This window comes from Castor canadensis, chromosome 8 (genome assembly GCF_047511655.1).
Source record: "Castor canadensis chromosome 8, mCasCan1.hap1v2, whole genome shotgun sequence".
In the NCBI taxonomy this organism is placed as follows: Eukaryota; Metazoa; Chordata; class Mammalia; order Rodentia; family Castoridae; genus Castor; species Castor canadensis.
In genome coordinates this window covers 38,951,241-38,978,331 of record NC_133393.1, presented here as the reverse complement: position 1 = coordinate 38,978,331, position 27,091 = coordinate 38,951,241, and the positions used below count along the sequence as shown (strand labels likewise).

The window sequence follows — 27,091 nt, the reverse complement described above, 5'->3', positions numbered from 1 at the left end:
TCTTGTTTTCATGCTTTGTCTCCATGTGGAAACCCCAGCCCTTCCGTGCCAGCACCCTGTATTTTCTTCCTGCCAATCATTCCATAACCAAAGGCTGATTTTGAGGGCACAGCACATAGATACATAATACTAAATTCAGAACCAGCTAGAGGTTCTACTGAAAGTTACAGGTGGGACGGGATGAGGGTGGGGATAGGGTACCTAACTTCTATTCTTCAGTAAACATATTCTAGTAAGGAGGACAAGGTGGCAAGAGGGATGGGGACTGCATCATCAGTCAGAAACGAGAGGAATCTCCCAAGTGACCTCAAAGGGTCCTTTCTCCTCCTGAGTAACCAATAGAGGAGGCTGCACAGTGGGGCAAGGGATTACTGCCTCAGTGGGAACCTGGACTCCCAGCTAAGATGCTTACTGCTTCACCAGCTGCTCTTGCCACTGTCTGAGGACCCACACGTTGGAGGTTCTGTGCCCAATCGAAGTGGAGCCCTGTGGTTGAGCCTCAAGTATGTTTTTTGCCCTCTAACTGTTGCAGCTGTATTGGGTCCCCAGAAAAGCCAGACCAGGTTACAGCTCACACAGATGCCAGGGAGCCAAAAGAAAAACCATCTCGTGGGATTTCAGCAGAGTGAGACATCACAGGAAAGCCATGGTCTAGGAGCATCAAGACTCAGTTCTGGAAGCAGATCTCAATCTTAGACAAGGAGGGAAAGCGCTCTTAGTCCCCAGGTAGCTTGATCCCTGCAGGCTGTATCTGTCCTGTCTCTTTTGGCAGTCTGCAACCCCAGACCATGATCTCATCATGAGAATGATTCCCTACTTTGGCATTTTGTTTAATTGTGGCATCGTTATCATTAACTATTTTGTTCTCATGCTGTCCCTGGGGGATGGATCAGTCTCTTCATTTTACAAACAAGCAGACTTTAGCAATGGATGGCTTGCTAAAGGTGACATCACCAGTTAGCAAAGTGGTAGTGATAAGAATCTGATCATTTTCAACAAACCCTGGGAAGACCACTAAGTATCTGAAGAGAAGAAATGGCAGTAATTGCAGGCACACATGCATGTGTCTGTCTATGGTCACAGAGAGCCGAGGCTGAACCATCCTGTCTATGGCTGTGACTGTGACTGGGCTCCTGAGCTTGTGTTCTATGCCAGCCACTAGGCAGGCCTCCTTCTAATTCATGGCTTAGTAGCTAGAGTTCACCCAAGGGGAGCCTAGCATGTTCAATGAACAAAGTTAATAACACTCTTTTGAAATAGTCTCAGAAATTTTCATTCAGGAATGGTGAGAGGGTGCTTGGTATTCATGCCATAACCACAGCTGAATTTCTAAATACTCTTCTAAAAAGTGAGAGGTGTTGACTGAAGGCTCAATACTAGCAGTTCTTGGTTCTTTTCTGGCTCAATCTTGTTGTCTCCTGCCCCATGCTCTGGGTGATAGGTGTGGTGACTTGTGAGAGCATGGGCAGGAAAGTTGGCAAGTGAGGGTACCCAAGAGAGGCCACCCTGGGTAGACAGGCTGTTGAGTTCAGCCACTGCATCTTATGGTTGTAGCTTCCCATGTTCCCTAGGAGGGCCTGACTTGTCCATTTTGTATCCTTGTCCTGGTTGTTCTGTTTGAAGACACTCAGGAGAGCAAAGCTCTGGGTTTCCTGTTGGTGGAGGTGGCCATGGCAGGAGGTAACCTGCCAGGTCTGTTTTCCCTCAGGGGACTGGTGCAGAGAGAGGTGGGACTGAGTGGAGGCACATACCTGAGAGGTCCCATGTGGAACTACAATTCCAAGTATTACTGACCAAGGCTTCTTTCCATGGTGAGCAGTCAGTAATGAGGCTGGCAGGCATGTGCCCACTTGCAGTGCTGCAGCATAGGATGGGGGAGGAGAGGGGAGGGTGCCTTCTTGTTATCTGTGTGTGGGGAGAGGGCTTCAAAAAAAGAGCTACAGCTGGGAATGATTCTAGCTGGGTTCTTAATGAAAAGCAAACTAGATAAAAAGAGAACTTTCCATTTTCTTCCAGAGCCTCTGAAGGCAAGACTGTGGAAGTGCCTTACAAAGGGGATGTAGAAAACACGATTCTGGATATTCTTGGGGGACTGAGGTCAACCTGCACTTATGTGGGGGCCGCCAAACTCAAAGAGCTCAGCAGGAGGGCAACGTTCATCCGGGTCACCCAACAGCACAACACAGTGTTCAGTTAACTTCAGGGATCCAGTGATGTCCAGCTGGGTGGAAACCCCCTCACACACTGCTTTTCTCATCTCCCTTCTGGCCTGTTCACCAGCCATTGGACTGCTTCCCTGTGGAATGCTGCATCCTTTCTCTGCCACCTGGATGCATTGGGACCCTCCCCAGTGCCTTCTTGAGGCCCAGAAGTGAGGGCTGTGCTGGGGCCAGTGGTTAGAACCAGCTATCCAGAACTCATAGCCTCAATCCTCAAACCAACCCTTTGGTTCTTTCTAAAGCAAAATGGTTTCACTTTAATATAATGCTGTTGTCTTGAGATTTTGTTAGAGTTTGCATTTGCAGGAGCCACGGTGCATAGGGTCACTGGAGTATTTTCTGCCACCTTCTCAGCCGGGTGAGTGGTGCATTTGGCTGTTAGCACACAAGGCACCTGGGGCTGGAAGGGGCTAGAGCCAGTGTAATGCATCTGCTGCTTTTAGCTTTTGTTGCTGGAAAGGAAAAGCAAACGATAAGCGTGTGCAAATAATTGGGTCCCTGGCCAATACCTAAAGGCGACTTATGGTCTGAGACCTGCAGGACATGTGCCTATCTAGGTGTACATTTTGTTTTCCTCTATCCTTGTTCCTTTCCAGTCCCAGACTCGCCCCTCTCAAAGAGGTCATAAATTATTTTGAAGTTGCACAAGGTGTTTTTCTTTTTGGTGTATTGGGGTTTGAATTCAGAGCCTTGTGCTTGCTAGGCAGGTGCTCTACCACTTGAGTCACACCCCCAGCCCTTTTTGCTTTAGTTATTTTCCTAATAGGGTCTCATGTTTATGCCCAAGCTGCCCACCACAATTCTTCCCCTTACGTATAGCTGGGATGATAGCTGTGAGCTACCACACCCTGAATTTTTTGCCTGAGCTGGCCTCTAACCTCAATCTTCCCACTCTCCACCTCCCAAGTAGCTAGGATTACAGGCACACAACACCACTGCACCTGGCCTCCACAGGTGTTTCATTGAAAGGTTATCTGCAAAGAAATTAGCAGGTAGAGTCCTGCTGAAAACTAGCAAATGCTTTGCCGTTCGGCATCTTAAAAGGTACTGGTTTAAAATGAGTTACAGCCATTTGTGGTAATTAACACTTTCCAGAAGGACCACATTGTTCTTCGTAGTAGTCTCTTGCTTGGCTGGTAACAATAATCTGTTTTGGAGAAACATGGTCTTTGCTCCTGTCCTGCAGCAGTTCACCAGGACTGGCCACCCATGTTGAATGACTGCTTCAGTCCTAAACCTGGAAAGTTCAAGATGTTTTATTTCAGGTTAGCACAGCACTTCCAGAAGCATGTTTTCTTTGAAAAGACAGGTGTCACTCTGGAGTGGAGCAGGGCCATGCAGTGCTGAATAAGGAGGAATTCATCCTCTTGAGTGTCCACAGCGATGCCACACGAACTCACCACCAGTCACACTGGGAAAGTGCAGGCATATTTCTAGTCTCCTAAGAATACATTTAAAGATCCCATGGTTTTTACTCCAGTTCAGTACTTTATCTTCTAAATCTATGGAGAATCACTCCTACCTGTAGAAATACAAACAGCTGCACTCTGGAAATCTGTTTAAGGGTCAAGAGGCTGTTCAGCATACAGCAGGATGTGTGGCTTAGCACTAGGTGCCTGTCTCTGCTGAATGTCAGCTTTTGCCACTGTCCCTGTGGATGTGTTTTGCAGTCGAGTCCTGAAGTTTTAGGTCTTGAGACTCTTGCAAAATAAGGGAGAGAAATGATGGAAACTTCTTTCAGGACCGTGTCCACCTGGGGCCAGGTGTCACAAGTGTCTCCTTTCCCAGATCTGGCTCCTGTGCTGCATGCACTGCTTGGTCAAGGAGGGTGACACCCGTCTGCTCACCGTGGTATCCTCGGGGGCATGTCCCTGAAGTGACACATGCTACTTTATCCATCTTGTATACGGGTTCTGTAGACTAGCTCTTTGATTGCACAACCAAAGGCTGGCCTCTTATAAAATCCAGTTTTTCTGGGAATGTGAAGACTTAGTTGGAAAGCCAAAAACCCATCAAGATAACTTTGTAGCAGAGGTCTAATGTTCCAGGCCCCTTGCCTCACCAAGTTCATCTCTGCCCCAATAGGAACGCCCCTGTTGGAACATCCCTTAGCCCAAGCATCAAACAATGCCAGAAATCAGGCTATGCCTTGCTGTCCACCTGCTGGGCTTCCTGTGACCGGATGGGAGGACACAAAGCTGGGTGATGCTTTGCTTTGAGGGTTTCAAGGCCTGTCCCATTGCAGCACACGGAGCTGTGGATTTTGCCCAATCATTTTAGCCAAGCCATTAGACTCCAAGCTTGACAATCCATTAAGTCTAATGAAGGCAAACAAGGCAGGCAGATTCAGCAGGCTTCCCCACCACATGCCAGCACACTCACCTCATTCCCTGAGACCAGTCACTGGCGGTTTAATGCCCATTCTTTAATGCACTAACAAAATATGTCAGGGCCTCAGTGCTCCTCTCATGAGAGGACTTCTAAGTAGCTGCTAGGCCACATCTATCCAGTCGAGCCCATTGCAGACCTGCATGCAGTACTCGAGACAAACCTGGGGGCTATTCCTCGTGCCAGAAGACCCCTGGTCATTGAGTTTCTAACAAGCCTGTGAAACTACAGGAAACCTGAATCATCTTCCCACTTTGAAGCCACTAACCAGGTTACAGCAGAACTATACAGAGCATATTGACTAACATTGCAAGCCCATGAAGTTGCCAAATGTTTAAAAAGAGAATCCTTTTGCCTATTCAGTAGACAGGAGACACAAACATGAACAAATCAAGACAGCAGCGGTGGACATGTGCCTTTTATCTTAGAACCTCATCTCAGGCATACACTGCCCCCCTCGCCAAAAAAAAGAATGAATAGGGAAGCCACTGCTTCATGTCAGTCCCCACTACCAATCTCTGCAGGCTGATTGTGCAACCCAGTGGCAGCAAGGAGGAGCTGGGACCATGGGCCTACCAACAGAAGGCGAGGACACATTTGCAATTGGCACTGTTATTTTATTAGTACGAGTATACTGAAACAATAAACTTGTACTGGTATACAGACAATTTGTTTAAAACAATTTTGTTCAAATTTTGAATCAAACATTGTTTTATTATAATAATGAAATAATTTCTACCTAGAAAACCTGCAAGCACCATCAAAGAAAGGGACCATAAAATTCAATAAACAGACTCGAGTGTATCCTACAAATAGACACACCACGGTTAGAAAATAGAATAGGAATTCTTCCATTTCTTAATATTTGTTTTAAAAAAGCTAGTGCAAGTACAATATTTTACACTGGAATTACAGAGAGTATGCACGCATATGGAAAAAAAGTTCTCCCGTCACAATAAAAGCTCTTAACTATGTATGCACTTAAAATTTTCTTTTCAATAAGGTGCAAAACATCATTTCTTCCCTAGTTTTCCTCCATACATACTGGTAAGTGCCCTCAGCCCAAGTTTTGGTGTCTGTTTTCCCTTGGCCTGTGGGAGGCATATGATCAGAAATTTGGTAAGTAACTGATGTTAAAATATCCAATGTTAGAAATCTCAGATACTCTAGGGCCAGGAGACCCCCACCACCACCACTGACTAGAATTGAGGACTCTTGTCTTGTCCAAAGGCCACCACAAATACTGACAGGATTCATTTGAAACCTTTCAGTTAACACTACCTGGGTTGACACTTAAGCAGTGTAGGCTGGGGAGGAAGAAACCCGGCCAAGAGGGCAGTATTCACAGAACTGGATGCACAGGGATCAAGAGTCACTGACAAAGAATTTACCCCACTCCTGGACCAGAGACTAACTTAAAGAGTAGGTGGTTCGTATAAGAACCAGAGCAAACCTCTGCACTGACCTTCTTGGTAACCGATCTTTAAAGACAACAGCTGTAAGCCAGTGTCACCTCGACTCGGTATTCCGGAGGACAGTATGTTTGTCATCTTGGTAAAGATTACTGTAAACAGCGGCCTTCAGATTGGCCACGGAAAAGGAGACAGGCTCATTGGCCATCCAGACAGCAAACAAACAAAAAACTAAAGGAGGGGAAAAGAGTGGGTGGGTGAAGTCTCCAATTGATCTGCAGTGGAAGACTTGAGTCCTTTCAGATAAGGAAAGTCATGGAAATTCTTAGACTGCTATTGTATAGCTACTACCTGTTGGCCAAATGCACTTCACTTTAATACAGTTGAACCATTTGTATGCAAGTCACAGGGATGGGAAAAACATGAAGCCACCGTTCCCTCCCACCCTGATACAGGTGAATGTTAGCTACCAGGACAATTGCATTGAACAAGAAGGGAGGGGATGCGATTCTGAATTTAAGAATTGTTTAATGTCTCCACAGCTATGTGCATTATCCGGCTTGATTTTTGGACAGGAATATGACTCTTCTGGGAAATTGCTCATTTATTTTGGCCTTGATTAAAAGAAAAAACAAGTCAAATGAGTCATTTTGAAAATTCATGTCCCCACCCATTTAAATGAGGTGTGTTGGGGGGTGGGGGAGGAAGGCTAAACTTTTTTTTTGTCCCCACATTGAGTCCTGTTTTATTGGTAGCTAGGGTCCCTTTTAGAAACACTTCATGTTCAGGATTATATTCTTTGGGTTCATAGGAACAGGAAGTGCTGAAAATATTAAACATTGTCTCTGAAGGAAAATAAGTTGCAATGGCTTGAGAGTTTAAACTAAAAAGGGAGCTTATAGAAGTATTTTCAGCCTAGCAAAGAACATATTCTCAAATAGCAGAATACAGAGTTCCCCTCCCTTGGATGAGGGCTGTGTGTAACAAAAAAACATAACAGTAAGCATAGGTATAGTTTAGAGCCTTTTACGTAATAATTCTTCCAGGCCATAACCATACAGATCTGATCACCTAGACGTGACAAATTTCTATATACAGAAAGGAAAAGGAAAAAGGAAAAAAAAAAAAAACAACCCATGTAACTTTCAACCCTTCTGTCTTTGTTTTTACAAAATATGAAACTCATTGTTTCAACAGATCCGTCTCTTTCAAACACTGAATGAATCATTTCGACATTCATTTTTCTTTTGTGCAACTTTTAAAAAATATTACCTGTACTCCTCAAAGTGAGTGCTTCAAAAAATGTTTTTCTTCAGCTTCTCAAATTAGGTGTACATTAAAGAAAAAAAAATTCCCATAAGGTATAGTGCTACAAGGAAAGATTTCATCAGTAAGGTAACACACTTGAAGCGAGGTCATCTATGTAAAAGAAATCTCAGCTCCGGAGTAGAGGTGTGCAAGTAGTTTGGAGTTTTCCTATTAACAGAAACACAACACTGTCCGCGGAAAAGAGAGAAACCAAACCCAACACAATATAGCATATGCATGTGCTTTATAAAAAAGTATATTCTCTGTATATTTATTACTTGATGTGTTCTTAAATTCTCTATTTCAGAAATTCTGGGTTAAAAAACACAAATGTGGAAGTAAAGGCCTCCACTCCACTTTAAAAACAACAACAAAAAAGTAGAATTCTCTTGCCTCTCATTTCACCACTGAAGAACATCCCTATTTTCACCTGGAATCATCAAGGGTGACTAGGAAACTGGAAGTGCAAAGGGTTTCGGGAGAGAACAGACTATTTTGTTGAGCTGCTTGTGGCTCGGGAAACAGTTGCCATGACAACCAACACAGCTCAAAAAGCCTGGCTTTCTGTCCCAAGAGCTCTGCTTCCTCACCCATGTCTGAAATAGCCTGGTGTTAGTGTCTTCAAAAGCATCTATGAAGTAGATTTCCTTAGTAGTCACAGATGTTAAAGGGTATTATCAATTGTTTCCTTAAAAAAAAAAATCCAAAGCTACAACAGAAATAAGTTTTGGCAATATATTTCAATAAAGAGCAAACTATGTGCAAAGAGTGGATTTTATGATTACTAGGAGCTACTGTTTGTCTGGAACATGCAGCATTATATTGCAATCTAAGCAGTAGCTAAAGAGAAATCCACGCGATGCAGGAATTCCAAACATTCCTTGAAGTTGTACAACCCTACTCCAGAGCAGCAAAGTGCTACAACTGGACACCTCAGTGTTCCACACACACCAGCCCGTCCCTGAGTAAGAGGTGTGAAGGTTTCCGCAGAGTTCCTTGCGGGGGAGAAGGAGTGATGCTGCCACTTCCTGGTGGGGAGGGAAACCCAACACACTCACCTAACAGAAAACATACAGGGTTACAAGTCAGAGTTCAATGGAATCCACCAACCACCACTAAATCTAATCATCCCAAACCAAACTGGGTGAGTTGGTGAAAAACCAAAATTGGACCAACATAGAAAATTATCCTGAAAGTCCAAATGAAAATGCAATTTGGATTTCCACTTTGAAAAGGTTTGAGGTAAGTGGTATCCATCTCTGTGTCCCTCCCTCCCCCCTCTGCCCCCAAGAGTGGCCCAGACAGACTGAAATAAGATAAAACATTCTAAGGAACAGTCATTTGATATATCTAGAAATCCCTAGAAAGAGAGGTTCTTGTTTGTTGATTTCTTATTATTATTATGTTTTCTTTTCGCCCTGACTGATTTCTTGGTGATTGTGTTCCGTTGTAAACGCAAAAGGCCTGCTGTTATTAGTTTAAAAATGGAAAACAGGAAAGAGAGAGGAACGAAAGACGGCTGTCGATAAATATTGCAAAGAGGACTTAGTACAGAGGCACGTGGCTGATCCTTGAACGCTGAAACGGCACTGAAGAATTTCTACCCCTGTCATCATTAGGCTTGCTACACACAGAAGCGGTGACAACGGCTGCTTCAGGAGTCTTGGGGCTCACCAATGTCTGCAAACAAGAGGAGGCTCTTGCCCTCTGCATGATCTTCCTATTTGAAGAGAACGCTGCCATGCAGGAGTGGTGACAGTGGTTGACAGGTAGTCCCCTCCACAGCCACTGGCTGGCATGCTCAGAACACACGCACACCTGCAATAGGGCACACTTGCTGCCCACACTTAGAGGCAGGGCTCAAAGTCTCAAGGACCCCGACCTGTGGAGGAGCCCTGCCCCCTCGCAGAAAACACCGTGGAAAATGGGTCGATTGTAGCCTACAATGCTCCAGACGGTGTCTTAGAAATCCATCTGCCTCCTTCCTCGCCCCACTCCACATTTGCTATTTCGTGGGTGGGTGGGTGGGTTGGGGGCAGGGATCTGCGGCTCTTCCCCAGGTCTCTCTCCTTTGCAGACCCTTCCTGCAACATGGTGACAGATGTACAGGCTCCTGCAGGCTCCCACCCCAGCACTCAGCATCCACAGCAGGGGAAATGTGGGAGGGAGGACTGGCCCCTCCTGGCAAGATCAATCGACCAAACAGAGAAAGCCGAAAGGGAATGAACTTTAACTATATATCACACTGGTTAAACTCCATTGGCACAGAGAGTATTGCACATGCTAAAAAAAAGCAAGAGAATGAAATAGGACAAATGTTTGAAAAGAACCAATGATTTTATAATTCCTATACCTGAAATAGAACCACAAAAATTGTGATGTTCCTATTGCTCTGAACCATGTGTGTTTTCCCATTTTAGTGTTGGTTTAGCGGACAGTCAGTTCAATACTTGAAGTAAGCCAGAATGTGGTATGTTTTTCTGAGCCCACCTGAGCTGTTATAAATGGTACGAATGAAAACAAAAGTCTTTGTGGCAGCCCCATATTCCTCTTACCATTAAAGGTTAAAAGAACAGAAAGAAAAACAAAACCTAATAATTGCAAGTGCCCTGAGCAGAATATATGAAAGATTAAGCAAGTTCTCCGAACAGAAACATTAATAAAAAAAAATATAGCACTAAATAAGGAGTATGACAAGAGTGGGGCCCATTCAGCTCTGTGCTAGCACACTGAGAGGGTCAGGGAAGTAGAGGAAGGACTCTAGCTATTCTGAACCTAGTCACATGTTTTTGGTACACCCCAGAAAATGTTTTGTAAAAATCATTAGACCTGGTGAGAATTAAGTGTAAATGAAACCTAGGTAGCCAACATGTGTGTTGACATTTGGATTTTTTTTTTTTTTTTGTGAAATGGAAGAAGTACTATTTTCAATGGTAAAAGAAAAATAAGTATTTATTTAGGATAGTTGCAGTCATCCAAATAAGAATATTAAAAGCTTCTCCCTACTTATAAAACTTTTTTAAAAGCACTTTAAGATACGCTCAAAACCCACAAATGATATTTCAGATCTCTGGGAATAAAAGGTTTGAACTTTATGAAATACCCTTTCTGGGTTTGTACCAAACATTCAATCTTGATTTCTTTTCAAATAGAAAAAAAAGTCGTTCTGAAAATAACATTGGTAACAATAATAAAGTAATTTTTTCAAAAGAAAAAAAAAGAGAAAAACTTGCTCACATATAAGTCTTTATGGAAAACTCTCTCAATGAATCTGGAGAAAATTCTCAGAGTTGTCCTGCTAATACCTGGCTTTCCAAGACAGATGTAGTAGAAAAATCAAAATGAATTTTGAAAGGAACATAACCTTACAAAATGGCCTAGAGTTTAGGCAGGTTAGAAAGTAATTTTGCTACATGTATTTATGCTCCTTCAGTCCCCCAAACCTTTCCCACAATGTTATTGGATAAAAACTGCAGGAATCTCACACAAATTATAAACTCAAGATGTGCAAATTGCAAGGTTCTTAAAAAGTTCATCTTAAAAACACTGGACAAAAATGAGTATCATTCTTCCATGCCTTTTTCTCTCAGTTCTCTGCCAACTCTGCAAATGCCTTTAACTCCTTCTCCAACATCAAAGTGACAAGTGCCTCCTGTCAGGTAGTTACTTGGTGGTCATTTATTGTCACATACTAGTTCCTAATTCACATTCATCCCTTTAAACCACATTGAAACTTTCAATAGCTTGCTCAGTGAGCAACTCTGCAGAACCAAAATGTAGTTACAGTGTTGAGAAAAAAAAAAAAAAGAAAGAAAGAAAGCAACTTTTTTCTTCCCAAAGAGTTTTAAAGTGAGATACAGTACTCATTGAATGACAGACCAAGATGCTTGGTAAAAAGTGTGAACAACATTTTAAGTGCTTAGAGATAGTAATATATACCATCTTCAAAATCGAATTCCTCATGTCACACTGGAATCTGAAGAAAGTGGCACCCGAGTTGTCCAGAGTCATGAACTAGAAACAGTACTAGAGTTAAAAGACAAAAAGATTTTGCAAACTTAACTCAGAGAGTTTCCTCAGCTCTCAATGAAGGGCAGTTTGCATCTACCTCTTGGGAACAAAGTCAATACAATAACCTGACTGGTTTTTCTAACACTGCACAGAAACCAGAATGGGTGTTTCTCTCTGTTCCCCAGTCCCAGTCCCACCCACTCCAACTTGAAGCAACCTGAGCAGGGGCTTCCCTGCCCACCACGACACTCTGATGACATCACTGGACTAGTAAAGCAGAAATGAAATCCCATGTGTGGCAGTTGCTCTTAAAAAAAAAAATCAGTGCAGTCAGTCCCCATAGGGGGAAATATATACTTATATGATTAAAAGTTGCTTTTATTGTAAAATATGTTGGAGAGAAAAATGTTCTTTGAAATGGGTAGTTTCCCATCTGCTATCTGACACCTCCTTTGTGCCCTGAAGTTGGATCCCTGGCATTGATTTTTGTTTGTGGGAACCCAGGAGGACACTGGTCTGGACCCCTATCCTATGCTGAGAGCAAGAGAGTGAGGCAGAGGGAGGCAGAGAAGAAGAGACCCTCACTCACCACCATGGCACCTGTGCATCCCCATAGGGACACACCTCAAGTCCCTGCAGTTGTCTTCCCACTGAACTTGCTCTTAAAACTAGTGGGAGTCAATGCCTATTGGATGCCTCTGTCCTGCTGGAGAAGGCAGGCGCTGGTAAAACCACATTCATGCCTCCCTGGAGCCTGTTTGCCACTGCTGTGCCCACCACCCTCCCACCTGCCTGCTCCCCCAAAAATATCGCGGATCAAGCATCTGTACCAATCTCCTGCGCCACACCTGATGTAACTCTAATGACAAGGTTAGAACAGAAACCTAAAGGAAGAGGGTAACATGTAAATACTGTGTTATTTAGCCTACAGTACAGTAATCTGGATACAAATGGTAAGGGAAGCCATGCCTCCTTTGCCTGCATGGCCTCTACTTGCCCACGTTAGACCGGCCTTCGATGCTGATCTTAACCTCCTGAGGAATTAGGGAAGGCTTGGGAAGAGTCAAAGGTGGTTCGTCTTCTGACTTCTCCAGTTTGCGGGTCTCCGGCGCTGACCACCTCCTCTTCCTCGTGGCCGTGGGCTTGCTGGGGTCTATTTTGGTGAGGAAGGGTGCTGCAGGCAATCCTGTTTTTTCTGGAAACTTCAGTTCGCCATTCTCAGAGAGCACCTGGGCACTTCCCTGATTAATTCCATTTTCCTGCTCAGCATACCTGTGTCTACTGCCTGTCAGGCTGTCAGTCTTTGCGTGCTTCAGCAGGACGCTGGCAGGATCCACGGGCTGGCCCTTTTTAACAGAGCCGTTCTTCAGGTTCTTGAGGGTAAGCGAGATGCAGACGTCCCCAACGGAGAGTTTGGAACATGGCAAATCAAAGAGCTGGCTGGTTCTCTCTGGACAGCAGGATGACCAGCCCTGTCCAAACACAAAGAAAGGATACTCCACCAAAACTTCAACACTGACCTATTGTGGGAGGAGGGAAGGGAGAGGAGAGGGGAGAGGAGAGAGAGAGAGGAGAAGAGAGAAGAGAGAGAGAGAAGGGAGAGAGAGAGAAGAAAATACATGAAAACGATCTATTCCTTTTGTTTTGACACATACACACAGGCTGAATGGAAAAAAAGATAAGACTTAGCTTACAAACCTCCCCCTTTTCCCCCAACACACCAGAAACGAGACTCTGAGGTCTCTGTTGTAACTTTACTTACCCTATAGAGATGCCGGCCAGAAGCCAGTGAGAAAATTGTCTGGTCTAGAAGTTCACTGAACATTTAAGCTATCATACCAAGGGTTAGTTCTACAGCAAGTATCTGTTCACCCATTGATTTCCAACAATGACCCCTAGCCCATGAGCTAGGCACAGCAGGCCACCCAGAGATCCAGCTGTGACCTTGCATTTCACTAGCTCAGGGTACAGCAGTTATTGTCACATATGACCGGACTAAATACAGGTCAGAGTGAGCCTGGATGTAAGGACAGCTCCATGAGAAGGCACCTAGGTGCTTACGGCAGCAAAATCCCGAGCTCTTAACAGTGACTTGGCATGTTTTTACTCTAACAAATATTTATTGGGTAAATTGATGTTTGCTCTAGAAACTTTAGGGGAGCATCATCAATGAGAGCTGGAGTAACCAGGGAAGACTAGCCCAGGACCCTGAAGGATGGGCAGGACTTGGAGAGGTGGTGCTGGTGTAGAGACTACTGGGACACAGACAATGTGAGTGCATGCTCAATTACAAAGTCAAGCCCCACTACTCAAGCTAGTCTATGTTGTTTGAAAAACAAACAGCAAAAGCAAGTGGAGTCCAAACTTCTCTCAATATCTGCCTATTCTCTATGCTGCTGTGTGTTGGGTTCTGTTCTAAGGACATCAGGGAAAGATAATCCTGGCTCCAAAACAGTTCATAATCAAGTGGATAAGAGAGGCACATGAGCAAGAACTGCCAATCATCGTGGCAGGTGGGGTTATGGGTCTCTGCATAGTATAAAATAGTCGAGCACCTGCCTAGCAAGCACAAGGCCCTGAGTTCAAACTCCAGTACCATGAAGCAAACAAAAGCAAGTAAGCTATTGGAAGGCAGAGGAAAGAACACACCAGTTTGGAAGAAAAGGCAAGTAAGAAATCTTCTTAGATTAGGATAAGCTGTGCTAGGTGTTCAAAAACAAAGAGGGTAAAGCAGAGTTGTGTTGCAAAGAAAAGAGATTTCCAGAAACAGACGTGAAAAAAGGCAAGGAGAGGGTGGTGTGCATAGGTTCTGCAAATAGGCCAGCCAAGTCACGCTGAAATGCACTTGATCTTTTTAACAGTTTAATTCTTGTGAATATCTAATTTTTTAAACTTTATTACTATTTTTGGTGATACTGGGGATTGAACTCGGGATCTCATGCTTCCTAAGCAGGATACTCTAGCACTGGAGCTCAGCCCTTTTTGCTTTATTTTTCAGATAGGTTCTCAAACTTTTTGGCCAGACATGAATCATGATCCTTCTTCTTCCACCTTCTAAGCAGTTGGGACTACAGATATAAGCCACTGAACCTGGCATCTTCAACTTTATTTTAAAAAAAGAGAACAAGAGAGAAGCTTTAAAAGTCCATTTTCAATGATCCTTCTAGATGTAGACCACTAGGAAATTTGGACCAACTCTCCTGTTGATGACAACTAGAAACTCCGAACAAAAATTATATAAGCAAACTCTGGAAAAATTATAATTTTTTTAATAGCACTGGACAGAAACAGATTTAAAAAAAAAAAAAGGTACTGAGTCAGATAAAGAAAGGGTGATGGTCCAGAACCTCATGTTCGGGGCCTATTTTGAACATTCCAAAGTACAGCAGCTGTGAAACCAAGTGGGCTTCCTCCCCCCTTTCACCCCCCGCCGCAGTGCTGGGTTTGAACTCAGGGGCTCACACTGACTAGGTAGACACTTGATCACGTGAGTCACTCCACTAGCCCTTTTATATATGGGGGATTTTTGAGATAAGTTCTCACTTTTTCCCTTGGGGCTGACCTTGAACTGAGATCCTCCTGATGTCTGTCTCCTGAGTAGCTAGACTTACAGGTGTGAGCTACTGGTGCCTGGCTTCTAGTAGACTTTTATAAATTTTACAAATAATTTCAGATAGATTAAATCATCTCCCTAATATCACGCCTATTTGCTGATGGAACTGGGATTTGATCCAAGTTTTTGGCCCCCAAATGCATTTTCTTTTTCCTATGCCTCCTAATCTTTACCTCTGAACAAAGACATTACAAGCACTCACATAACTGCTAAGAACGGTGTGTCTGACTTGAAATATCTTGTTTCGTGGTACAGAAAATTGTGACGTAGGATCCTCCTTATATCTGCAATTCTAGCCACCCTTAGTAAGTGTGTGACAAGGCTGATGTTTAGTTACAAAAGTATATTTATAACACAGACAGAAATGCTTGGGACTAGAACTAGTTCAGATTCCAGAGTTTTCTGGATTTTAGAATATGTGCCTAGACTATATAGACTGAGTATCCCTAAAAATCTGAAATGATCCAAAATCTGAAACTTTTTTGAGAGTCTTAGGTGGTGTTCAAGAAGTTTTAGATTAGGGATTCCCAACCTATATTTGCATATATACATGTGAGATATACAGAGTAGCTACAGTATCCAATGAGGATGCCCACCAGAGTAGTACGTGGGAGGACCCATCTGGAACAGACTCCATAGATCCTCTCCCAAACCTCTTAAAGCCCTTAGTAACATAAGAAGGAACAAATCCTCTTCAAGTGGGGGTTGTTTAGTTGCATTTCCAAGTCACAAAAACAGTGTTCTCAAGTGTAAATATCTCATAAGAACTACCAGGCTCACTGTTTGTTTCTTCTTGCCTAATACCTATCAGAGATAATGTGACATTCATACTACTAAGAGTTCAATGTGCAAACACACTGGCCTCTCCTTCAGCTCTGTATACTCCTGGATGATTGATTCCCTGCTCGTGGGCAATCTGCCTCTTTGCTGGCAGACAGCCTGACACCTACTGATGGACAGGCCTTGGTGTGTGAGCTGTATCATATATACTCCTCAGAGAAGCCAGTATTTCATTTTCTGAAAATAACATCTATCACAGATGTGTAGATAAATCTACCTGAGGTTTTTATATGCTAGCAAACTATTTGTAGGTCCACAAAGAAGAAATGTCTTCAAGGTCTTCATTACAGGTATTGATTACTATAAAAGCTATAATGTTGACGGACATGCTTACCATTAAAGATGCCACAATATTTTTGGTCAGTTTAGAAGTTCAGTGTTCCCTCTGCTCAAAACCCTAAAGACAGATCTTAAAATTTAAACACCGTCATGTGGCCTACAGCTAGAACAGCCTACCAAAAATTCATCAAAAGAAAGTAATGAAAGAGAAATATCTGAGATGTACACTAAAAGAACCTGATGTTAATGGGACTTTTATTATGGGATGTGTTTTGACCTGGGGAATTCTTCTCCATTATTTCAATGGCTTGTCTTTGGTCCTGTCTGCCTCAGTTTTGGGTTTGCCTTCTAGAGGAGCAGCACAGCTGGTTCTGTGCAAGCCAAGTTAGAAGTGAAAGATTATTTCAATAACCTGACCACTGCAGGCAGTGGATCAGATCGTCCAGGCTGGGCCAAATGCTGTTTTTCTCCCCACTAATTATCTGGCCTGAATGAGCTGCAGATTGTTGTTGTTTTCCTTTGAATGTTTGTGAAATAAAAAATGTTTTTCTCTTCATTGGGAAAATTTTTCAAAATCTGTGGCACATATCTCATACTGTAGTATTCATAACAAAGCTATTTTTATAATTAGGATTGTTATAAGCACGTAAACATTCTTAAAGATAAGCTGATCATTAACAGTTAATGAAGAACTCCCAATGAGGAATTTCTTTTGGTACTGGGGTTTGAACTCAGGGCTTCGTGCTTGAGTCATGCCTCCAACTCCCTCCACCCCAACGAGGGCTTTTTCAATGAGAATAAATATGGGTAAGTCTGTTAGTTTGAAATTCCCTTGGAGAAGAGATTTACAAATGGGGACTATTTTGGAAATTAAATAGTCAGTGTGATTTCTGTGTCATGATATAGTGAACAATTTGCCTGTCAATGCCTTGCACTGATGACCCATGTAGGTCTTTCCCTATGGTGCTGAGAGCCACAAATCATTATTGATCAGCATTCATTAGGACACATTCCAGATTTTGCATCTTTAACAAACTTTAGTAAGTGTACTCTGAGTACCTACTAGGTGTTAGGGACCCTAGAAGAGGACTCACTGTTGAAGACATAGGTTCTTGCTGTCCATGAGGAGACATAAGAACCAAGCAACTTCCTAAAAGCTTGAAGTTTGAATATTGGCTACCTGTTATCTGATCATGTCCACTTAGATGTCTAATCAGCAACTTAAATTTGATGTAACAGAAATAGACCTGTGACATGCCCCTGATGGTGCCTCCCCTGCTCTTCTCTGTCTGCAATGGTGGTACCCCCTTTCTTCAAGTAGTTCAGGTGAAGCACCTGGGAACCCCAATATCTTTTACAAAGAATCTTTCATACCACATAATCCAAATCACAGGCAAATTCTACCAGCACCTCTTCTATGTATGTCTAGACATTTCTCACTACATCCACCACCCACGCCCTGGCCATACCAGCACCTCACTTGGAGAAAAAATTTCCACAAACAGCCCTGTGTGGTTTGCATCGACATCCTCCCTGCACTGTAGCAACTCTGATCTCCTTGCTGTTCTTTAACTCTAAAGACACTTGCACCCTCTCCCAGTCTGTGCACCTGCTACTTCTCCATTAGGAATCCCTTCTTCTCTTTGCAGTATTGTCTACTCTTCTTCTTCTTACAGACAGTTTCCCTGACCATTCTACTTACTACTTAACATAACTTTCCACTCCTACTTCCTTATCTTCTTTATGCTGTGTTGTTTTCCCCCCATAGCCTTATCATCTCCGGATGCATTACTCTGGTGCTTACTTGTGTATTGTCAGTATATCTCTTCCCTTATACTATCTATCCCCAGAGTCTAGGATAGTTCCTGGCATAATGCGTGCTCAGTAAAAATATGAAAGAGTAAATAGTTCACCATTGCCTTCCACACGGAAAACACTGCAATGGCACAACTGGCCAGCAGAGGTCACTGTTTAGACAATGGCGAGACTTGGCTTGGTCTTTATTTAACCAGCCAACACCAATGACCTCCCCAGGGAAAGGGCTGATCACCCCTACCCCCCCTCACACACACACTCTTCCTCTCAGACAGCTTTCTGGCTGTGCCACAGCCACCTCACTTCATGTTTCTCTGCCAGATGCTGGGCTCACATCATGATTTTATCGAATCATACTTCAGTTCCTTTCTTTCCACTATTACTCCTTCAGCTAATGATCATTAATTCATTGTATGATCTTGCAAAGGCTCCAAACATTTTCTAGTATGGTCTCTGATTAAATCCCAATAATACCTGGGCATCACCTACAATCCCAGCTACCTAGGGGGCAGAGGCAAGAGGATCATGAGTTTAAAGTCAGCAAAGTTTAGTAAGAACCTATCTCAAAATCACAATTAAAAAAAAAAAAAGGTGTAGGGATATAGCTCAAGTGATATAGGGCTTACCTAGTATGTGTGAGGCCCTGGGTTCAATGTCAAGTACCATAAAACTAACCAACCAACCAACCTACCCCAAAACAACCCTCCTCCTGCCAAAGGAAACAAACAGTAACAGAAACCCCTGTGACCACAAATTTACAGGTGAAGAACCACACACAATCGAAGCATGTTTCAGAACGCCTGGCAGCTTGCCATAGCTCATCTTTTCATGCCATAAATACATTCTTTACAAATACTTTCTGTAGTCTGTAGGGTGAGAAGTGAGCTGGAAGACTTTGTGCCTCTGTCAGCTTGAAAGCCCTCCATCTTTCATCTCTGGATGTCATGTCATGGATACCTTTCCCTTTTAGGAGCTGCTCACTTCCAACTCCTTCCATCCCTTTCTGCCCCCCTCCCCCTCCGCCCCATGGCTATGAGCTTGCTCATTGCTCACCACCACTCTTATGAGGAAACTGTCTACTCCCTGTCTCTCCAGCCTCCTAAACTGCCTCCTCTAAAACTACCACCTCACATTTCATTTGGATGGAGGAAGCCAGACAGGGAAGCAACACAAATTATTGTGTGCACAACACTGCCTTCCTAGTCTGGCTAGTGACTTGCTTTTAAGATCACTTTAAGCTTTTCTATGTGAAAATTCAATAAAATTCTTTTAACCATTTAGTCAATAACCACTGTATCTAGACACTATGTGTATACATGTTTATGCAGTTTGATTGTATATTTCAATATTACATTGGTATGATGTCTATATACACATATGTACATTTCACCAAAAACAGGATAGAAGGAAAATAAAATGTTTGTTGTTTAAATATGTCTCCTCTTCCTTCACAAAAGTCCTCGTTTTCACAAATGAAAAGGGCATCTTTACAAAACATTTTCTTGTGTGATACCATCCCACACATAAAAATTCTGCCTGCAGCCAGGCACAATGAAATCTCTCAGAAGCTGTGTGTTAGTGAAGATGTCTTTTTTTTGGTGAAGTTACTAAACTGGGAATTCCTAACTTTGCCTACAAGTAAAATTCTTGATTCTATTTTACCTGTAGAGAAAAGCTAATCTACTTTTTTACCTTGAAGAATCGTTTGCATGACTATATTCTCAAGGTGAAGAAAACCAGAGAACCCTGTAGCAGTGATTAAAGGGATAAGTGAGACATTGATTTACTTCAGTGTTTAAAAATCATTAATAAAAATAGTCAAAACTCTTCAGTTTGGTGTAAGAATATCTGTGAGTATTCTATTTAAAACATTTGATCATGGTAATGCTATGCCTGACTCAGCCTTTGGCGAAGCATTTTAGGCTTGTTCAGGAAACCCACATCCTAGCATAGTGACACCTCCAAACACAAATCCCAAATGGCTCACAGAACTTTCTGGGGGAAAGCCCCATTGGGAGGCTCAGAGCTGGCTGGGAGGGACATTGCCAACAATTGACCACTGTAGCCAACATTGCAGCATTATGCATTGGAGGGACTGCACACATGCCCTCCTCTCTTGGGGATCTTAAGATACAGCTTTAAAGAACAATGCATTAAAGAATAGTCAGCATTAGGAAGAAATGTGCTGCTGGAGACAGAAAAAGACAGAGAAATCTGAAATGCATATTGCTAAGTGAAAGAGCCAGTCTAAAACGCCTACATCCTGTATGACTCCAACAATGTGATATTCTAGAAAAAGGCCAAACTACAGAGACTTAAAAAAGATTGGTGCTAGCCAGGGGTTTAAGGTCTGGGGTTGTATGTCTGTGGCAAGGGGAGAAAGATGGGACTCAGGTGAAAGCATAAGAGATTTTGAGGGTGGGAAACTATTTTCCATGCTACTATAATGCTGGTTAGAGGGTACCATACATTTATCTGAACTCAGAGAAGGCACAATACAGAGTAAACCCCACTGGAAACCATGGGCTTTAGTTAATAGCAATGTATAACACTGGCTAATCAACTAGGACAAATGCATTCCACCAATGCAAGATTTTAATAACAGAGGAAAGTGTACGTGGGAACTCTCTCTACTTTCTGTTCAGTGTTTTATAAAATTAAAATGGTATTAATCAAATAAAGTCAATGTTTTAAAAAGCTATATATGAAAATGGTGTGAGGCCATCTGCTTCAATAATACATATATGATCACCCAGCTGGGGACACTTGCATCCTACAAAGGTTTTTCTCCTTTTTTGTGTTTTTGGATAGGGTCTTGTTATGCTGCCCAGGTTGCTGGTCTCAAACTCTTAGGCTCAAGCAATCCTCCTTCCTCAGCCTTTCAAGTAGGTGAGATTACAGGTATACACCATGTCTGCTATTTTTTGTTTGTTTTTTCAGGGATACACAGCTACATGAACAAAAGCATGTATTGATCCAGTTTCTGGCATTAGAACTGATAGGAAGTTTGTTACTCTGGGTACAGGCCCAGAGTTCAAATTGTGTTCAGGACACTGACTAACTCTCTCTTTTTTGATACGTTAGCCTTCACTTAAGCCCTGCATGGTAACTGCTGGCAAAGAGGTTTGCCTTGGCTTCTGCGGGACTGACTATATGGCTTATTTGCTGCTTGCATGAGTGCCTTGGCTATTTTTAGGCCCCGGCTAATCCATTCAATGCATAAGGCTGCCACCGATGAGTCACAGTCCACAGCAGTCCAACTAGAAATAAGTGGAATGAAAGAAAAGCCACGAGTAGACATGCAGTAAGTACATCATTATGACACATCATGGGAGCATGCACACACCCCCACACCAGGATAGTTGGGAAGGGAAAATAGCACTGAATATTAAGCAGCTGAAGGGAAGCAGTCACCCTGGGAGGATCTGGGAAGCGACAGACAGTCCTAACAACACATGGAGCTCAGCGTTTCGGAAAGTGGCAGGGAAGCGTCAGCTCAGGGTGCTCTGCAGATACATTCCACTTCAGCTCTACTGAGCAAATGTCGGAAGTCTACAGAAAAGCTGAGCCTCAGAAGCAGGAGAGAGACTGGAGGCTGCTCAGAAGATTGGACAATGTTGGCCAGATGCGAGTCAAAGTCTCCCCAGCGGGGGCTGCCCTGGGTGGGGGCTCACCCAGGAAGCATGTTGCTAATAATACCCCTGTAGATGGGGAGCCATGAGCCCTCATCAGGGTACGGGTGCTTTTGTTGACCCGGAGGGGTGGACCACCTATCCATCTTTGATGTCCAGCTCATGCCAGAAAGCCACACTGCATATGCTCCCATAGGCTAGCTTGTGGCCACTTAGGCTGACTACTAGAAACGGGAATGATGGTGCTCCCTGGGCCAGGCATGGGAGCAGATCATAAAGATGCAGGGAGGGTAAAAGTGGTTTCTTGTGCACACTGGAAAAAGTTAGCTGTTAGGCTCTGGAGTTTCATCTCTAAATTATTTATCTGTTTTAGAAATGAAACTGCAACTCAAAGAGGTGAAACAACTTGTCTCACACAAGTCCAAAGCCTGGTCCCTGCCTCTGTCCCCACTATACCACAGTGCTCTCCCTGGAAATGGCTGTGGGAAGTTTTCTGAGACCAGGCATCCTTGCAACTGTCTGTTCATGCAGGATTTATGCCTGGGGTTACAAAGCTATTTCTGTCATGGAGAAAACCATCCCTTCTCCAACTTCCCCAATCAAATTTGTGATTTGGTTACAAAAGTTCAACAATTTGCATGTTTCTACACTTCCCCGTGGGTCCAAGTGTTAGCCACACTTCACTAGGTGAGAGGGGAGAAAACCCTTGGGGAGACACCAATGATGGAGAGCAGCTTGTAGTCCTTGGAACCTTATTAAGTCCAGTGTCAATTCTTTCTCCCCTCCCATCTCTCTACCACCCCTTATCCGCACCCCCTCCAACTCTGAACTTGTCACTTAGTAGTGGAACATTTACTTCGGTGATGTCAGCCAGTTTCTGACAGCCTTCTGAATAAACTGACAAATCACTCCTGTGCCCCGGCCTTGCACTTTTTTTTTTTTCTGTGACTTGAAAGCTGAGTCACCTGTGTGCACGTGGCACACAGGGACTGCCTGACAGACTGACTGGGTCCTAACAAATATTCTACCTGCTCGTTTGTACCTTTGCTGTCAGCAAAGAGACTTAGTGATTAGACTGTGGCAAAGAAATAGAAGCAGGGTCTGACTTCATAGAAGCCATTTTTTTTAACCATTTAAAGTGCTCATTTTGCAAAGTTCTAAGTAAGAACAAACACCTCTAGATTGTTCTTCCAGCCTGGAAAAGGCTATGGGGTCCTCAGAGGCTTTGCCCTGCTAAGGCTGCACATGCTTGGTAGGTGGGTGCAGCCCCTGGCTATTGTGGTTGAATTTATTCTCAAGCTGAGAATAAATGCTACTCAGGAGCCAGTAGCATTTCAAAATAAAAGTTCTTTGCATGCCAGCGTCTAGTCACAATCCTGTTAGAAGGATTAAAACTGCCATTTACTTTTCATTCTGCTTTATTTCCATGCTTCACCAGGGGTCAGTTCAGAGTCTATTTCTCTAAACGTCAATCATTTCTTTCTTTTAGTACCCTCCCGCATTTCACATAGGAAGCAAGCAGCAAATACAGATGGGTAGTGAGTTCTAAATATTTATGACATCAAATCTTTTTTTTTTTTTATTTCGGCCTTTGTTCTGAATCAGAACTTTTGAAAAATTTTTCTTAGGCCTTATCAGAGACTGTAAGCCTAGTGACATCTCACCACAAGAAAGTATTCCAGCCTAAAAGCTCTTGGTGACACAGGACCCCAAACACTGCAAGATCCCATATCTGCTCATTCACAAGCAGTTTTGGAAAATGCTTTTGGAAACTGGTCTTTCCCCACTTCCTATGATCTTTTAAAAGTGCTCAAAGCAACTCAAACTTTTAATTATTTGCTTGCTTTATTTTGAGTGTCCCAAATATCAGTTATTCCATAACTATCTTCAGCTCACACTTGAAGCAGGCTCTGTCAAATTTGAGTGTTCCTAAGTTCTTGAAAAACATGTCCAGACAGAGTAGGTCCCATAGCCAGAAAAGTGCCCAGCTGGGGACAGGCCAGCTGACTCCTGGCAACTTGGGCAATTGCTGCTTCATTTAAGCAGGCTGTGGAATAAATGAATGCAAATGACCTAAGACTCTAGCATGTGGACTGAAACAGCCTTTGGAAGTTAAGAGAGTTAACCACACTTGCATGAGTCAGTTTGACTGCATCTGACTTTGCCACAAGCCCCAGAGGTCACCAGGGGTGATCCTAACTTCTCAGATTGTATTGTATGCTTTTTATTTTCTAATAGTTTGACATTGAGAGGGAGGGACTGCCTCTCCTCAGTCTAGCTAACTCCTACAGAAAGCATGCCTGTTATATGCCAACCAACCAAGAAACACCTCCCATATTGGTATTTCAGACTCAAGGCCCTTATCTACCTTCCCTGATCACCATAGGGCCAGCTGTCAGACAACCAGAGACAGCCCCCGTGCCCCAGAGCCACCCAAATTATTCACACTAGTTAATTCTAACATGCTTAAAATTGAATGGAAGATTGCCTCTTCCATTCCCTCCTTGGAGACCTATGTTTTCCCTTTGCTCTCTCTGTCTGGGGATCCTGGTTCCCCCACTCTCCCCCATTGGGATGGTGTGCTTTCTCTTCTCACCATTGGAGACTATATAACACACTGTCTTTGATCTATTGGCTTTGCCAAACCTAAATAATAATAAAATCAATCAATCAACCTATCTATCTACCTTTCTGTTTTCTTGGGTGGGGGTGAGCAGTAGTAGGGTTTGAACTTGGGGCTTTGTACTTGCTAGGCAGGCACTCTACCACTTGAACCATGCCCCAAACCCTTTAAAATCTATATTTTAAAACATGGATTTGGAATATAATGTGGTGGCACCTGTATCTAAAAGTTCTCACCTTGAACAGCAGCCTCTGTTCTCCTCCTGAGAAGATGATCATTAGAAGGGCCTGAAGACCCTTAGCTTTTCCCAACTACGAGGGGTTCCTCATTCCAACTACAGAACACAAAAAATAACTAGACTGGTAATCTCAATTACCAAGGACACTACATAAGTAGAGCCATCCTAGATGCCTAGGGTTAATTCATTACACACAATGGATGCCATAGAGAATTAGGGCTTAGTCTTCTTCCAGAATGTGGTTGTGGTCTATGCACAAATGGGAACACTCAGTCCTGCCTCACGGGAACAATCCATCTAGCGAGAAGACGGTCGCTCCCCCTACCTTTGCAACCTGGGTGAAGGTTACCTGTGCTCGGTGCTCACCAACGGCGAACTGAATCACAGCTACCCCTGGGCTGTGGCTGTCTTCGATCCTCTCCACCGTGCTAGAGTCTATCTTCAGGTCGTTGCTTATCTCCGCACTCTGGATGAAGTCTTCTGTCTTTAAATCCTCCACCTTCTTCAGCTCCCCATTGGCCAGCTGGATGATGGAGCCTTTCATGAAGTAGGGCGGCAGTGTGGGCGGCGCCGCTGCGGGGGAGGCCACCGACTGCACCACTGGCAGGTGAATCTGGGCCTGCACCATGGCTGGGTAGGCGGCCTGGGTGACCAGAGCCTCGGGGTTGAAGTTCTCACTCTTGGGCAGGGCGGTAGTGACAAACGTGTGAGGCACTGCAGCAAACTGGGGTGAGGACGTGACGATGGCAGAGGCTGCCCCCGGGGTGTCCATGTCAGGGCTGCCCACTGGGATGAGCAGGGGCTGGGTGCCAGGGATCACCAGGTGCTGGGGCAGGCTGCCTGCGTAAGTGATTGCTTGCTGCTGGCCGCTCAGGTAGCCGATGACAGGGGGTTGAGCCCCCGCATAGAAGGCCGTGGCTGGCAGTCCAACTGGGAGAGGCTCTGAAGCACTGTGTGTAGTCTGAATGACCGTGTGGGGGGACAGCGCATAGGACCGGTGGCCGGGCTTCCCTAAATGCAGCCCGCTCTTGTCGTTGAGGGTGGAGGGGGACGCCTCCCGATGAGTGGCCTGCTGAACCTCCAGGTCGGATGCAGGCGTGCTGCTGTTGGGCAGGACCATCACAGAGGCCCGGACCCCCGAGGGATCTCGGCTGCTGTAGTCCGCAGGACTCGGGTGGACCACCACGTGCCTGGACTCATAAGGGTGAGGGACCGATTTGCTGCCTGGCTTGCCCAGGCCCAAGTCCGTGGAGGATGGAGCCCCGTACCTCCTACTCTTCTCCATCTCACCATTCAGGACCTCCTTGGCCTGCATGGCCTGTTGCAACCTGCTGCTCTCGACTTTCTTGGTGGACTCCCGAGGGACGAAGTGGCTACCGGAATCGGAGTACTGCACGACCACCTGGGAGGAGGGTCCCAGGGTGAGCGTGTGTGGGATCATTGTCTGATGGGGGTGGAGGTGCACGGGGATGGCCGGAGGAGAGGCCGCGCGCCCGCTGCTCTGTGGAGAACTGGAAATGTGGACATACTGGTTCTGCTGCGTGGGTGGGGGGGACCCCGGGGTGACAAGTCCGGGAGCCCTGCCGAGGTGCTGCTGTTGCTGCTGAGACTCAACTTTGTGTCCCGGTGCCTGGCTCAGACTGCCCATGTTGGCCAGCAGAGTGGAATAGGCCTCCAGCTGGGAACGCTGGGATGGAGTGGTAGCCCCCGCAGCAGAGGCCACTGCACTGGTGACAGGGTTGGCCGATGGGGAGATCAGCTGTGAAGGGATGAAGCCAGCGTAGGGCCCGCTGTACTGGGAGGACCCAATGAACTGGAAGGTGTGCGGCAGGTGAGCGTACTGCACCGGAGACACCGGGGTCCCTGACTGTGGGGGAGGGTACGCTGTGGGCAGCGTGGTGGCCGCCGCAGGAACTGACCTAGGAGCGCTGGGCGGGGAGTAGTCCAGCCCCGTGGACAATGCTTTGTGTAAACCTATTCCCTGTTGCAAACCAAGCTCTGCCGAAGTCCCCACCGGCCCGTGCCGCCCACCCCCATGGCCCCGGCCACCAGGATTGCTGGGGAGCCATGCCACGCCCTCTGCGCGGTGGTTGTCACTGGGTAGGGTGGTGGCCTTCTCCTCCGAGGGCCGGCTGGTGGCGGGGATCTCGCGCTTCTTGGGAGGCAGGCATTCGTTGCTCCGCTCTTGGTTGGATTTCATTTTTCGCCGTCCCCCCTCCACGGTGGCTGTTTCACTGTCTGGCTGGCTCTGATTTTAGTCTGATAAATGGAGAGTCACATTTGATTTCTGTAGGGGATCCAGGCTCTTCATGAGGAATCATCTCCCCCTGGGTACACTGGGCCAACAGCAGCTCTGGATTCTGAGAAAGGGAAGAGGCCAGGGATGGGGAAGAAAGGAAAGAGAGGAGAAAGGGAAGGAAATCAAAATATCAGCACTGGGGGGGAAAACATCTTGGCAAGATTAAGACTAAGCCCCTGGATTCAATGCAAGTTCAAAAAACTTGATTATGGCCCTCATATTAAAGCAGATAAAACACTCTTGGTGATGGTTAGAACATTGTGGAAGAGGATTTAAGACACCCAGCAAGTCACAACTTTAAAGCATGGGGTTTTTTATGGAGTTAACAACTCCCCTAAGAAATTCCCCCCACTCCTTTTCCTGCTTAGAGGGTAGAAGATACATTTCTCAAGTTTCCTTTTCAGAAATGTTGGT

The 27,091-nt window shown here is 44.7% G+C and overlaps 2 protein-coding genes across 26 annotated transcripts in view; one reads left to right on the top strand and one right to left on the bottom strand.

Moving 5' to 3' along the window:
* Gmpr (guanosine monophosphate reductase) overlaps window positions 1-8,083 on the top strand; it is a 44,705-nt gene extending 36,622 nt beyond the window's left edge. For 2 of the 3 annotated variants that reach the window (XM_020182807.2, XM_074082872.1), the window contains one exon: window positions 2,017-7,084. In XM_020182807.2, the coding sequence (XP_020038396.1) occupies window positions 2,017-2,197 (181 nt within the window). In that variant the 3' untranslated portion in view covers window positions 2,198-7,084. Of the gene's footprint in view, window positions 1-2,016; window positions 7,085-7,634 lie in introns of those variants that run through there. The other variant, XM_074082871.1, reaches the window with a different exon arrangement.
* A 2,074-nt stretch (window positions 8,084-10,157) lies between these two features.
* Atxn1 (ataxin 1) overlaps window positions 10,158-27,091 on the bottom strand; it is a 383,376-nt gene continuing 366,442 nt past the window's right edge. For all 23 annotated transcript variants that reach the window (XM_074082859.1, XM_074082860.1, XM_074082854.1 and 20 more), the window contains 2 exons: window positions 24,728-26,738; window positions 10,158-12,858 (listed from right to left, as the gene is read on the bottom strand). In XM_074082859.1, the coding sequence (XP_073938960.1) occupies window positions 12,328-12,858; window positions 24,728-26,578 (2,382 nt within the window). In that variant the 5' untranslated portion in view covers window positions 26,579-26,738 and the 3' untranslated portion in view covers window positions 10,158-12,327. The remainder of the gene's footprint in view (window positions 12,859-24,727; window positions 26,739-27,091) is intronic.